Source organism: Mixophyes fleayi, chromosome 2, assembly GCF_038048845.1.
Source record: "Mixophyes fleayi isolate aMixFle1 chromosome 2, aMixFle1.hap1, whole genome shotgun sequence".
Taxonomy (NCBI): Eukaryota; Metazoa; Chordata; class Amphibia; order Anura; family Limnodynastidae; genus Mixophyes; species Mixophyes fleayi.
Window position 1 is genome coordinate 229,720,425 of NC_134403.1, and position 15,131 is coordinate 229,735,555.

General features: G+C 46.2%; 1 protein-coding gene across 2 annotated transcripts in view; it reads right to left on the minus strand.

Moving 5' to 3' along the window:
• SHISA4 (shisa family member 4) overlaps positions 1–15,131 on the minus strand; it is a 75,876-nt gene that overhangs the window by 6,480 nt on the left and 54,265 nt on the right. For both annotated transcript variants that reach the window (XM_075195580.1, XM_075195581.1), the window contains one exon: positions 11,406–11,672. In XM_075195580.1, the coding sequence (XP_075051681.1) occupies positions 11,406–11,672 (267 nt within the window). The remainder of the gene's footprint in view (positions 1–11,405; positions 11,673–15,131) is intronic.

The window sequence follows — 15,131 nt, forward strand, 5'->3', positions numbered from 1 at the left end:
AGAAAAAAGGGCAGTCAAACAAGAGCACACAGAAGAAAAGCAGATGGGAGGGATCGCAGTGTCCCCCAGACGGAATCAGAGAAACGGATTTAACGTAAGTACAAAAATCCTCTTTTCTCTTTCATCCAGTCTGGGGGACACTGCTTACTATGGGGACGTTATTAAGCAGCCCCGTAAGGGTGGGACTACTCTGAAAATCCCGCTCGCAAAGCATTACGAGCAAAATTTGCATCCGCGGATGCAAATAAATTAAACTGGTAAAATTTTGTAGACAGAGGACCAGGTCTCTCTGGCACCGGACGGTTAGCCTTATGTAAGCTCGCCTTAACTTTTCCATAGACTGTTGATCCGAATGGGAAGTAGATGAGAAGACCGGAACTACAATTTCTTGGTTCAGATGGAAAACCGAAACTACTTTAGGAACGAAAGAAGGGAGGGTTCTTAACACCGCTCTGTCCTCGTGGAAAACCAGATATGGTTCCCAACAAGACAGAGCTCCTAATTCTGAAAGCCTACGTGCAGATGCCATAGCCAAAAGAAAGAGGACCTTCCAGGTCAACCATTTAAAATCTGCCACACGTAAAGGCTCAAAGGGAGGCCCTTTAAGCATATCCAGCACCAGATTGAGATCCCACGGTGCTGTAGGCGGAACATAGGGAGGCTGAATATGCAAGACTCCCTGGAGGAAAGTCCTAATATCTGGCAAATCCGCTAATTTCAGGTGAAAAAAGACTGAAAGTGCCGATACCTGAACTTTTAGGGAACCTAAACGAAGCCCTGCTTCCAGGCCATCTGAAGAAAAGCCAATAAACTAGGGAGACGAAAAGAGGACGTGTGACATGTCCTATTTTCACACCATCTGATATAGGTTTTCCAAATCCGGTGATAGATGCGAGCTGAGACCGGCTTTCTGGCTCGCATCATAGTGTTCACCACACTGGAGGAAACAACCTCTAGCCCTCCAGAGGCTGGCTTCAACAGCCATGCCGTTAACTGATCTGAGGTAATTCTGGTAACGGAAGGGACCCTGCAGAAGGAGGTCGACTCGAGATGGAAGATGAAACCCCGGTCCTTCTGCCATAGAGAGGATGTCCGCGTACCAGACTCGGCGCGGCCATGAGGGAGCTATCAGAATTACTGGCAGACCTCCTTGTTTTACTCGTCTGAGCACACGAGGAAGCATGGGAATCGGAGGGAACAGGTATCCCAACCTGAAGTCCCATGACATCGTCATTACGTCCACTGCCACCGCTAAGGGGTCCCTTGCCCTTGCGCGAAATGTGTGAACCTTTCTGTTGTGTCTGGAGGCCATGAGATCTATATCCGGAAGACCCCACCTCTGAGCCAGAGACTGGAACACTTCTGGATGGAGTGACCACTCTCCTGGCATCATCTGATTTCGACTTAAGTAGTCGGCCTTCCAATTTCTTATTCCTGGAATGAATACTGCCGATATTGCTGGAACATATAGTTCTGCCCAAATCAAGATTTGAGTTGCAATCTTCATTGCAGCTACACTCCTGGTTCCTCCCTGTTTGTTGACATATGCCACAACCATGGCATTGTTGGACTGACGGGGTGGTCCTGGAGGAGGGACTGGGCCCCCCCCCGAAGGGCTAAAAGAATAGCCTTCAATTCCAGCACGTTTATTGAAGGGTCGACTCCTGAACCGACCAAAAGCCCTGGAGCCGGAGATGTAGGATCACCGCCCCCAACCTTTCAGGCTGGCGTCTGTCGTGGCTATGATCCATGACCATGGAGCGAAGGACCTGCCCACCGTCATGAGATCCCGAATCAGCCACCACTGGAGTGATTGTCTCGTCCTCGGGGATAGAGAGATCCTCTGGAGATCTAAGCGAAGGTGGGATCCTGACCATTTTGACAACAGATCCCACTGGAAACAACGAGAATGGACTCGACCAAAGGGGATGGTCTCGAAGGAGGCCACCATCTTTCCCAGCAGCCGCATGCACAAGTGCATTGAGGGGCTGGGGGAAGACAAGACCTGAGTTGTTATGCTCTGAATTGAAGCAACCTTCTCGACAGGCAGGAAAACCTTTTGCTGGCTGGTGTCCATGATGAGGCCTAGGAAAACCATGCGTTGACACGGAACCATCTGGGATTTCTTTAAATTGATCAGCCATCCGTGGCCCTCGAGGACCACCAAGGTGAGGGACAAGTGATGACGTAAGCAATCTACTGAGGAGGATTTGATGAGCAGATCGTCCAAATAAGGTACTGAACTCCCTGAAGGTGAAGACATGCTGCCATAACTGACATGACCTTCGTGAAAACCCTCGGCGCTGTTGAGAGACCGAAGGGGAGGGCCCGAAACTGATAGTGGAAGGATCCCACTGAGAATCTTAGAAGAGACTGATGGTGAATCCATATGGGAATATGGAGGTATGCGTCCTTTATGTCTATGGACGCCATAAACCGATCCTTCTCTAAGCCGTTTATCACCGACCTCAGGGATTCCATACGAAATTTGTCCACCTTTAAGTGCACATTGAGGCCCTATAAATTTAGGATGGGGTGAAAGGAGCCGTCCGGCTTCTTGACCAGAAACAGGTTTGAATAAAACCACTGCCCTTTCTGGTAATCTGGAACCCTGCAGATAACTTTTTGAAAAAGAAGAGGCGACCCGATCCTGTATAGCCTGCCTTCTTGATGGATCTCGGGGTAGCGTAGTTTGGAAGAAACGATGTGGAGCGGGGCCCAACAGGTCTATCCTGTAACCCTCTGATATAATACCCCGAATCCAAGAATCTTGGGAGGACGCTGCCCACTGTTCCTGAAACAAAGACAGACGTCCCCCCACTGGCGCCCCCTGCAGAACAGAGTGGTCGTCATGACGCAGGCTTCTCCTGGAACATGGAGGCCTAGCGCCTAGCTGCAAACGAGGATTTCACCCTGGCAGAGGAGCCTTGAGAATTGGGCTGTCTGTTTCTAAAGGACTATCCTTTAGGAAAGGAGGTCCCCCGAAAAGGCTGACGAAAAAGAGCTGACCCGAGGGTTCCGGCTCCTGCTAGGGATACTGGCAAGGAAGTGCTTTTGCCCCCGGTTGCCTGAGAGATCAGGGTATCCAATTCTGGGCCGAACAAACCTGCCGCTGAAAAAGGAATGGTTTCCACTGACTTTTTTGATTCCGCATCTCCTTCCCATGATTTCAGCCATAACTTCTACTTGCTGAGATAGATGCAGCCTGAATAGATGAGGATACAGCCGCTGTATACTGGGCCACCTTATACAGGTACCCCGATGCCTCCTTCAAATGCAAAGCCAGCTGGTCTGCCCATGCTTCCATGGCTCTAGCAACCCAAGCTGACGCAAATGTGGGCCTAGAGGAAGAACCCGCAGCCGCAAATATAGATTTTAGCTGGGATTCCACTCTGCGGTGATTGACATCCTGTAGGGATGCAGAACCTGGGGCTGGGAGTAAAGCGTGCTTGGCCAATCGGGCTATAGGAATATCCACTTTTGGAATGCTCTCCCAGCGAACCACATCCTCTTCCTGCAATGGATACAGGGAAGAGAACCTTTGGGAACAGAGAACCTTTTCTCTGGCTGTTTCCAGGCTCCTTCTGCGATATCTCTAAGTTCTACAGAAGGGGAAAAACGGCTAGCCCTTCTTTTGGCTTTCTTAAAAAGATTTCTGTCTCTGGGAGTCGGATCTTCCGGTTCTGGGAGATCCAACGCTTGTCTTACTGTTAAAACCAAATCGTTAATAAATTGGCTTTTAGAGCTTTCTTCCTGTCCCAACAGAAGAACCTGGTCAGGATCAGAATTAATATCCCCCTCTTCCTCTGAAAACTCCTCAGAGTCTGAAAGGACCATAAGGGTATTATCAGATCTAGGCCGCTTCCTTCTAGCAGGCGGAATATTTGGGGATTCGAGTAACTGGTTCAGTTTATCCAAACCCTTTATAAAAGCTGTGGACCATGGCGGCTCTGTGGGAACAGGGGCTTGGTCCGTCTGTAATGAGGAAGGTCCTGGTATAGACGTTCCACTGGAACCAGAGGAAGCAGGGAGGCCCAATGGTGTATTTGGATTATTAGACACCGAAGTTGCCCCACTAGACCATAATTGATTGGATTGAGAAACAATCTGTGCTAAGGAGGAAACCGACTGTGTCAGGGAGGCCACCCAGGCCGGTTCCTCCGATGGAGGGGCTGAGACCTGTTGGGTTTGAGCAGGGGGGACCCCTGCTTCACAAACAGAGCGCCAACGGGTCCTTCTGCCCACAAATTAATTTTACATGACATTTAAATGATATTTAAAAAAAAATATTGATTTAGGGCCCTTTCCCATATCTGGCATTTCTGAATAAAGGAAGGCACACCAAAACACACAGACTTAAATTTAAAATTTTTTAGCTGAGTAGAGAGAGAGAGAGATATATAATATGTATAGAGGAAAGTGTAACTACAAGAATCAACTAATCTAGATAAAAAGTTGTACTTGTAATATTTTAAACACAAAATAATATTTAAGCAGGTAGGAGAACTATAATATAACTCCTACTAGCCCTCTTGTACACAGCAATACAGCATATGTGTTTAAATAAATCAGATACTTAGCCATAGGCCAAACAGGGGAGAAGTCCAACAGCAGTATCCTGGTGCCTGCTCCCTCAGATCTGTTCTCTGTTCCCGGGCTTCTCCTTGGCGTCAGAAGACTGGGACAGACCATCTCTCTCTCAGGAAGGAGGGGGAGCTCTATGTGTTAACTCCCCCCTTCAGTAGTGCTGCTTCTGCAGCGATTAAAAAATAAAAATTAATTTTCTGTAGCAGAGTAATGGAGACCTCCAGAGGAGGTCTCCGCAGCGGATAATACCTGATGCCCCCTCCTATGCATGAGGGGGGATCCAGGTATAGCCCCCTTCTTCCTAGGATCTCCTTCCCGAAATCCAAAATGGCCGCCGTCAACTGACATATCCGATAACCGGCACTCTATGCCTGCAATGGCAGCGCCGGTTATCGGGGAGGCTCAGGAGTGACAGCGGTCCGTGAGACCGCTTGTCACTCTCAATTTTAGACACCCTTTCCTCCATCTCCTTTCCTGTTCCTGTCAGTGAGAACCGCTGGCTCTCATCTGATAGGGGAGCGTCTGCGCTGCTGTGCTGTGAGTGTGTCCTCTATATTAGAACACACTCCAGCCTGCTACTGGGAAAAAATGAAGTAATAATTAAAAGAATAAAATAAAAGTAATAAAATTACACTAAGCACTAAAAACACTGCCCAACTGCATGGGCACCTGAAAAAAACTGACAGGAAGAGGAAGAAGCAGGGGGATTGTAGAGGGTAGGGGTCTGTCGGCAGCACTAAAAGTTAACTAGTTAGGTGCCAACTCCCCAAGCTCCCTCCACAACCCATGGTAAGCAGTGTCCCCCAGACTGGATGAAAGAGAAATATATTTTTCTCCCTTCCTAGATGCAGGGTATAAAAGGATAAAAATAATTTAGAAAAATAAAAATAAAAAAAGGTACAAAATTATAAAAAACTTGCAGAGGAGGTATTAATTTGTCTTGCTTATCCAATCTACTAGTAACAAAGTACATTTATAAATTAAGCCAGTAGATTTTTATTTCGGATTAAAAGAAGATTTTCACTCACCGTAAAATCCATTTCTCTGACTCCATTGGGTGACACTGCGAGACATTGGGGGTATAGTCGGTGGGACTAGGAGTTTAGGCACTTATCAACTTGTTCGTTCCTCACATTCCTCCCCTACTATGCCCCTCCTATCTAGCTCAGACCTTAGTTTTGTATAACCAAGCCAGGAAGAAAGGAGAAGCAATACAGAAAATAGCACCAAAAACAGCACTAATTTCACAGCAAGGGAGGGTGCGCAGTGTCCCCCAATGGAGTCAGAGAAATGGATTTTACGGTGAGCAAATATCTCCTTTTCTCTTTCCTACCATTGGGGGACACTGCGAGTCATTGGGGACATGCCTCTAAGGAAGGGATTGTTCTGGAACGGTGGCGCGCAACATTCTGCGCCCAAAGCTCACATCTGCTGATGGAAAGCGATGTAACCCTGAAACTCTGCAGTAAATGTGGGCGTTGGCACCATGGACAACTGCTTTACCAACGCACCCAAACGCGGCGTCCAAGACGTGCCCACCAGCCTGGGGAGCGAGTTCTAAGGTCCCCAGAACCAGAGAAGAGGCGTGAAGATGCCACCAAATGGTGGAAGGGATGTATCGGGCATGAGACTGTTTGGAAACTGACCAGCAACGCTATTAAGCGCCCAAAAGAACAAAGTCTCCCGGATAGAGAGCCTGCGGTCAGTCTGGGCCCGCAGATGATGGACCACATCCAGGCCAGGAGGAGTGTCACATGAAAAGGAATAACAGCAGAATGCTTGACCACAAGCTCCTGAGTTAAGTGCAATGTAGATACTATCCTCTGAACCAATATTGGCTGGAGCGACGCACCTCTTATGTCCTAGAAAAAGAAATATGTGGGAGTGCAATTCACACTTTCTGCCACAGAACAGGAGAGATATGCAATGGGACACTCCTACCCTGGAATTAACGTCTCCTACCAGGGTCCGCAAGTCAAAAGTGGCACAAGCATGCACTGTGATCACCAAACTATATCTCAATGCTTCTCCTGTCCCACACAAAGGAGGGAGGGGGGGGGGGGGGGGGTTGTGAGCTGAAACGACAGGGGCCCCTGGAAGAAAAGACTAAAAAAAAAAATGTTATTCTATAAACCGGAGCTAAAATTGATGTAGAGCCCCGGGGGATGCACCCTGCGGGCACCTAGGCAGAGTCCCATCTCAGGGCCCGCTTGTGAAAGAAAGCGAATTGAGGAGCCAGCACTGGGACCTGTGAAAGCCCTGGGGCTTAACCCAAGTGCTGTACTATCTCAGACTAAAGTGGTGTTAAGGAAAAGGGGCCACAACGCCACAGCACCAAGCTAGACTATATAAAGAGTGGCCGAGAAAAGGGGGGCGCTAAATGTTCCGATCTGGCCACAGAGTTGGGTGGAAGGGGGGTGTTTCCACCCGCCAACAATGTCTGAGAACCGTGCTCTGGGAGGTAAATGAAGGGCTCCAGGATAGCTGGAAGCCCCACTCCTAGAATAACTGTTTGCTCGTGAGAACGTGGGACAGGAAAGCGACAGGTGCACCAGGCTGACCTTTCTGGGAACATCTTGGCATTGGAAAATGTCACTTAAGGGTCTTATGAGATTATGGGCGGTTAAGGGGGGACCTAAAACATAAGTATGGATGCCTCGGGGGCTAAGCCTGGAGTCCCCCACAAGGCCCCAACAGGAGGGGCAATGGATGTCCCCGTGGAGAGACAATTTTCCCTAGTTAAATGCCTGTCTACTGAGACTCTTGTCCTCTGCTGGGATAATGGTCCAAGGTATGGGAATATGACACGCTGCTCAGGCCCTAACCTGGAAGCCTGTCATACTGCTCTCGGGTCGCGTGTTCCCCTGTGATGCTATAGAAATGCAACAGGCTTGGTATTATCTGACATATTGTCTTGAGCTTTCCTGATCCTGCCGCCATCTGCTGTGCACCTTGAGCACCAGCTGTTAAAGTACAGTCTCTTTGGGGTTACCTAAAAGACCCTGGAACCCTAAAGATCCTATCAGTTCGCCTATATCCGACAAACTATAGTCTGTCCGGAACTGGGTATAGGACCTGGAGGACAACTGACCAGACTCCTGACTGTCTAACGACTGTGAGGATGATAGACATGTGGCTTCGGACAGTGTGATGATCCGCAAGTTCCATAACCTGGGAACCAGCCCCCCCCTTCTGGGGAATTTCCCTCTGCAGATGTCGAGAGATGAGCATGGGACATTAATGTGCATCTACTGCACAGCGACCTGAGCTTACCGGGACCGAATGGGGATTTGCTTGTGAGCGAAATAATGATGGAGCCCTCAGAAGGGGGTGGTCCCAACAGGGTACTATCGTGACTCGGAGGGTGTGCCGTAGCCTTGCCCTGACTGCCATAATCTCGGAAGGCCACGAGGCGCAATGTGCCTAATAAAAGCTGCAGAATCCTGAGCCTGAACTGAAAACTCTGTACCGTCAAAGCGAAAGAGACACTGGTGGCCCCTTTCTGACTGGTTTATGCAAGAACTTCATAATGTGTATTGAGGCAAGGAACTGTTTCTGTTCACTGTCTGCAACGACTGTCCGTAGAGACTTTATCCGACACGGGAGAATGCAGGCCTCCTGTTGAGGGACTGCCAGCTTAACTGTAATGAAAGGATCCATCTGTGGGTCAGGAAGAGGTTGGAATAAAATACCAATCCTCGGAGATACCACCGCGTATATATGGGCTTCTCACTTAACTGCACTTGTGCTGATACTATATGCTCTTACTGGAGCCAAGAAGTGAGTCCGCCATGGGGTAATTCGCCCTTGGAAAAAAAGGGGGGGGGGGGACGAGGCCGGGGGGGATTAAGTCCGCCCTTGACGAGTGCTAGTGGAGTAGGTGGAAATAGATGTACTCTTACCTCCAGTGGCTCCTGAGTATTACACTGTAATTCTGCAAAAATGCGAAGCTCCGATACTGTAACGTACTGCAGAATACCTTTTGCCAACTGCTCTGACCAAGTCAGAATGGGCTATTTCACAACCCAGCTATGCCCTTGTTGGATGTAAACAGACTGACAGTCATCACTGGGTGGGGACTAGATTACACTTTCTATCAGCGATAAAATAAAATCCTTCACTGGGTGCCTGGTCTGCGTAGGGGTAGCAGGATAAGTGAATAGACGAGTTACAGGGTAGTCAACCCTAGCTGTACCTTCCCATATCAGTATTCTCTCTGCCAGGGGAGGAAAAAGAGATGAGAATCTGCCCTGTCTAATACCTGCTTATTTGGCTTAATACCAAAAGGTCAGACACCCTGGCCAGCATCTGGAGAGATGTGGATGGGGCAGCAGCCTCAAGTTTCACAAGGGTTAAAGTGTGTCTGGTGCTTACGCTGAGACTATCCCTCCTGAGGGGGATGTGGAATATTCAGAGTTAACAATGTTCTTGTCTGCAAATCAGGATCCAAGTAGTATCCTCTACAGAGGAATGGACCATATCCTGCCTGACTGTGAACAACTCTGAACAACAACCTTATGCTTACCCCTGTGGGGTGGTGAATAGATGTCTGTTTGGGAAGACTCAGACCGGAACAGAGACATCTCCGCTACTGTGTGGAAAGATATAACTGCGACAGATCTCATCTGTGTGTGTGTAGAAGCGCGAGAAAAGGGAGAGTTACGTACCTTTTCAGACCCTAACAGTCACCTTAGTGAGTTCGGCCATTGATGCTGCCAGTGATTTTGTTTAGACCGACTTCTCCAGAGCCGCTGACACCGAAGTGGGAGAGCACCTGGTTCGCAGACCATTAGCATCGCAAGCTGCACAGCAGCATCCGGGCTAAGCTGTTCCAACGATAGTATAACATAAATTATAAAATTATCTTTTGAACATATATATTGCAGATTAGACGTACCAGAGGGTCCATATGACACCTAAAGCAATGCTAGGCAAAGTTTTACAGCATAAATGTGTCTGATTTTGGTACATATATATCTAGAATGCCGTACAGATGAACCAGCAGGTATCCTACCTCTGGGATTGCCCTTTCTAGACATAGTACAATGCTAGGAAAGGGGTCACAGAAACAATCTGTATCTATATACACCTACATACATACACACACATATAAACACACATTGCAATACAGACGTAGTAGCTGGTTTTTAACTTTGCAATAACTCTGTATATTATCAACGCGGTACATATACAATGCAGTGCAGACATCTTACCCGTGGAAGTCCCTTCTTTAGACATAATGCAAAGTAGGGATGCTGTGCAAAAGATAAATTAGAATTGCATTTGGCACATGAGCACAACAGCACAGATGTAGCTGAGGATCCCCTTTTTATGGATGCTTCCTTTTTGGACATATTCTGGATTGTACATGAAGCCAGAATCACAACAGGAATGAAGAAAAATACACTTTCCATAAGTTTGAATATAATATAAATATCCATTTATTTATATAGACCTGCATAATCTCAGTATAGTAGGAGTTTACCAAGTCTATATACTAGGTAATCCTCACATTAGCCACCAATGTCCAGAATCTGAGATAAAATAGCTGTAGTCCTGTGCATTTTACCAGACAATAAACAGGCTACCATTCATTGCAAATAGAGAAGTATTGAAAATACAATGTGATTCTTAAGTCTTAGACACCACGTCACCAGTCTCAAACAGTCCTATGTCCAAATAGAGACTGAGCAAGTTTAACTTTGTTTAAAAGAAACGAAACAAGAAAAAACAATACAGAGGTACCGGCAGAGTGTTTCCAGCGTGCTGCCCGATGTATGTTCCTGACACAGTATCCAGAAATGGCCGCCTTCCGCGCCAGGAAGTTGTAAGGGAGGGGGGAAGAAGTTCCACCCTCCGTCCGTCCCCTAAAATGGCCGCCTCCATGAACTGCGCATACAAAGTATGGCTGTCGGCTTTAGAAAGCCTCCTCCATCTTCAGTAAATGTTGCCCAGGCTGCGGGGAGCATTAGCGAACTAATCGCCTCCTATGGAGTGCGATCGCTTCGCTGTTCCCCCTGCTCGTTGTCTAGGGGGAGGGGGGAGAACTTGCCGGCATGCTCATCGGGCGGATAGGAGAGGCTATTGCAGCTTCACTTCCACCCGTACAAAAAATTGTGACCTCGGCCGTCTATATGGCTGTCCTAACCGCAGTGCTGGCCTGAGTAACTGCTGCCTGCATGGCAGACTTATCTTGTGGGCCAACTGCTTGATTCTAGGGGACTGCCGACAATGGTGCTAGGCAAGTGAGCCAGGCTACTTCTTACCTTGCGCAGGGGTTCAGAGTGAAGGAAGCCGACAGGATATTCACCCCTCTGGGTCTTCAGTTCGATCCCTGCGCTGCACCTGTAAAGGAAAGTAAAATAAAAACATGAAAGTCTAAGTCTAATTAAAGTATAGGCAGGAGCCTATACCGAAGTGACCCATCTCCTAGGCACTTACCAAAAACTGAGGTCTGAGTTGGATAGGAGAGGCATAGTAGTGGAGGAGTGTGAGGAACGAACAAGTTGATAAGTGCATAAACTCCTAGTCCCACCTACTATACAAATTAGTATTTTAAAGGTTAGTGAATGGTTAAATATTTGTTTATGTTATATTTAGTACACTGTATTTAATAGTGTCTTATCTTTTAAAATTGTCACTGGTATATTGTAAGAGTAATTGGCTTTGTGGGAGAATCTGAAAAGTGAATGGGCATTGTGGTAATAATGGAAAGTTGACATTATTTAAGCAATTTTTGAAAAGGTATGCAAGAATATAAACAGACAACTCTACCTGTAGATACATACGGTCTACATTATATGTGGTATATATCTTACCATTTTGATTGTACATAGGAGGTGCAGGGTTATATATAGCATATTGAGCTGTGGGACCACTAAGTGGGTACACTGGCACAGGTTCATATCCTGGTTGAGAAGAAGCAAATTTAGGATCCATTGGATATGGTGGTTGTGTGGGGTATGGAAGCTGCATAGGGTATGGCGGCTGCGTGGGGTATGGAGGCTGAGTGGGATACATAGGCTGCGTGGGATAAACAGGCTGTGTTGGATGCTGATAAACTCCTGACATCTGGATTTCTTGAGCTGAAAAACAAAATACTCATTAGACAGTACCTGTTTTCTAGCTTTTGCAATCATAATTTCTAGTCTTCTTGCAACAAAAGTTTTTTGGGAGGGTGGAAAAAGTACTTTCCCTATGTCCCCATCTCACAAGAGCATGTACTGGTATTTTTGGGTCACAATTTGGCTTAATTCCAGTCTAAGTTGCTACTGAACAGCCACCAGTAAACACTTGTAGACAAATAATAGGTATGAACACACTCACAAAAAAAGCTTCAGGGTTTATACAAAATGATTCTTAAACAAAATACAAATACAAAAAAAATAATCTTTAAAACATAGACCATTCACCCGCAATACAGTGTTACTTAATATGTATGTAGTGTATTTAGCTCACAGAAATGGTTGCAAGTCATAGGTTCTTAAAATGTTCTTTAGACCCTAAATACAGTGCTGACAATAGTACAGACTCCTTTATATTACTCACATGTTACAATTGCACTTAATGTAAGCTCATGTGGGACAGCAGCATAATGAGAAATGGTGCACAGTTCTCTGCTCTTTACAGCAATAAACCCAAAGATATTTCTTATACTTTTTTTTTCTTTCGTTTTTGTTTTTAACAAAACATGCAAGATACTTCCCCTCATGCACTATATTCACTCCAAACAAACCAAAGTTCCCACCCTATATAGAAGGGTACTAAATTCTTAAATGCACATTAAAATTGTGTAATCATACTGTTACACCTCAGATAATACATTATCTTGTTCATCCTCAACTGCTTCAAACCTCTTATTTGCCCATTTCTGAGACCAGGGAAGGAAATTCATTTTTTGTTTTAACTTTGCTAGAGTAAATTATTTCTGAGGTATATACCTGATGCAATAAGCGTTTGTTAAGGAAGTCTTTTGTGTACTTTGGTATAGGGAAATGACTTGTTTGGGGTTTTGTAACTTTTCTTTGGGAATTCTCAAGTGGAGGAAATGTGTATTCTGCAACTGTCTGAAGAAAGGACCCAATGTTAATCTCATGTTAATTAGACATTTTGATGTGTGAGGGTCCAACACCTGAAGGCATAGGAAGGTTTAATTAGACTTGCTGTTAGATTTCCTCTGTGTCCAAAACAAGATGCAGGAAATCACAGCAAGTTTTAGGATATTACAGAGAAGTGTAAATATTGTTAGCTTTGCATTACATGTAAATTCAAGTTTGGGTAAACCTACTGCATCCTGATACTAAAAATAGCTCAGACCTCAGGGGGCTGGCTTACCCTGTGAGGCGGTGTCCAAAACTGTATAAAAAAAGCACTCTTTGTATTGAAAATTGCTCTTCTTGTTTCATCTAACCTGGTACCTTCAACCAATGTGAGCAAATAAACATCACTTGCTTCGAAGACCTTCTTGGAAACTTCTCTATCCCTGTGACCTACAGATTAGACCAAACTCTAATCCGTTCCTGGCTGTACTAAGGTTTGGACCCAGCTTTCTGGTACCACCGCTCTGCTGCTACCCAGCAGCTCTGGCCAGTGTGATAGGCCAGCGGGGATCCATCCACAGCAACCCTGATCCATAGAAAGAGGTCAGGGGTACCAGCCCAGGTACACTAGTAACGGGGTACACTAGCAGCGTCAGTTACCCAGAAGAAACCTGGTACTGAATGCCGGTAAGGAGTCCAGTGGTGGCAGCATTTGTAAGCCCCTCCTACTGCGGTTAGAGGGCGCATTTGGGATAACAAAAGCGAATGGTGGCAAAGTAAGCCCAGCCAGTTCCCAGCAACAACAGACAGGGTGGCATAGGCGGTCCACCCTGTCACAACTACAATACCAGCTACAGACAAAAGATGGTAGTGCACCATCAGCATTGACAATTTCACATTCTTTTTCACTTACTGCAATCATCACTTTACTAAAGGTCAAGCCATTAAGGACAAAGAGACCACACCTATATGTAGTCTTTATAAGGCCTCACTTCTATCAATCTTTTTCCTCATGAGTTAATCTTCTCCAGCCCATCTATTTCAGCTTAGTCCTGAGAGGATAGGTTGTGAGGGACAAATTGACTTGGCTGGTCTTGCTACCGCAGTCAAGTCGTTCTCCACTAGGAGTAACCAGCAATGTGACATATTGCCTGTAACTCAACATGGACCACACTGGGATTTACAACACCACTCAGATAAACACAAAGCAGAAATTGGTGTCTTGAAGCAAACAGTCCTTGAGGGTTATGGGGATTCCTGACCCAGATTTGGCTGCTGCTCGAAGTTCAAGTAGTATCCTTCCCCAAAGAATGGATCAAAGTGGAACATGCCTTTAACCTGCTGACTAGCCAGTCTTTGCCCTGGGCCACACCAATGCACAAGAGGAATGATCCATGAATTGGTAACAGCAAAACATTTTTAGCCACATTTAAACCGATCTCTGAATCTTCATGTTGCAACGCCAATACCTTGGCAAAGCTGTCCTCACTCAAGCAACGTGGCCATCAGATGCCCCAGGAAGGAATTTCAGACTCTCACAGCAGAGACCAGATGGAATGATGAGTTGCTGCTCACCTTTTTTTTTTTTTTTAGACTCCATTAAAGAGGAGCTCACTTGCCAAAAACTTACCACCTCCCTGGAGGGAATCATCCTTATTTACATTCAAACCTCACATTCAGCAGCATAAGCTTCAGCAAAAGGAGATGACTACTATCTCCCATATGCTCACTGATGATTCGTGCCATGCCAGCTGTGCACTTTGAGGAACCTATGCAGCTAGGGAAGTTTTCTTTTCCCAAGGGTGATAACTCACCGTTTACAGCAAGACAGGCCTCTTTATTATGGTTGGAAGAGTGCCCAGAACTGGGAAAATCTGAGATGTCGGGAAATTAATTTGCTCATTGGAACAGAAGGCAAACAGGTAAGCCTTTTAGCAATACTCCCACCACACTTCTTTCTGCAATATAAGCTGTCCATCACACTTTCACCATAGAGGATTTCATAAATATGGACTTGCCTGAGGAGCACAAAGGTTTCAACGCGATCTTTGACAAAAGCCAGAAGGAATGCTAAAACCCCACAGAGAATGAGTCTGAGCAATTGACCTGCTGCCTGGTACCATGCACCCGAGGAGCAGGAAGTACCTGCTCAGACTGAGACAAGGACCATGACCATCTACATACAGGAGAACATGGAGTGAGGGTTCATCTCACCCCGGCCGGGGCAGGGTTCTTTTTCATGGTGAAGAAACAGCGCTCCCTAGGACTCTACATTGACTATTTGGCGCTCAATTAAAATATTATCAAGAATCAGTACCTCTCCCACTAACTTTTAAACTCTCTGAGAGGCTCAATCAGGAGACTGTCTTCACCAAACTAAACCTGTGGGCACTATCAATACTGGGTCATGAAGTTCAGTCAGTGCGATGTCACAGCTGTCGTCTGAACATATGTGAATTCCCTCTTTAGGGACCTACTGGATACATCAGTCATAATCTACCTGGA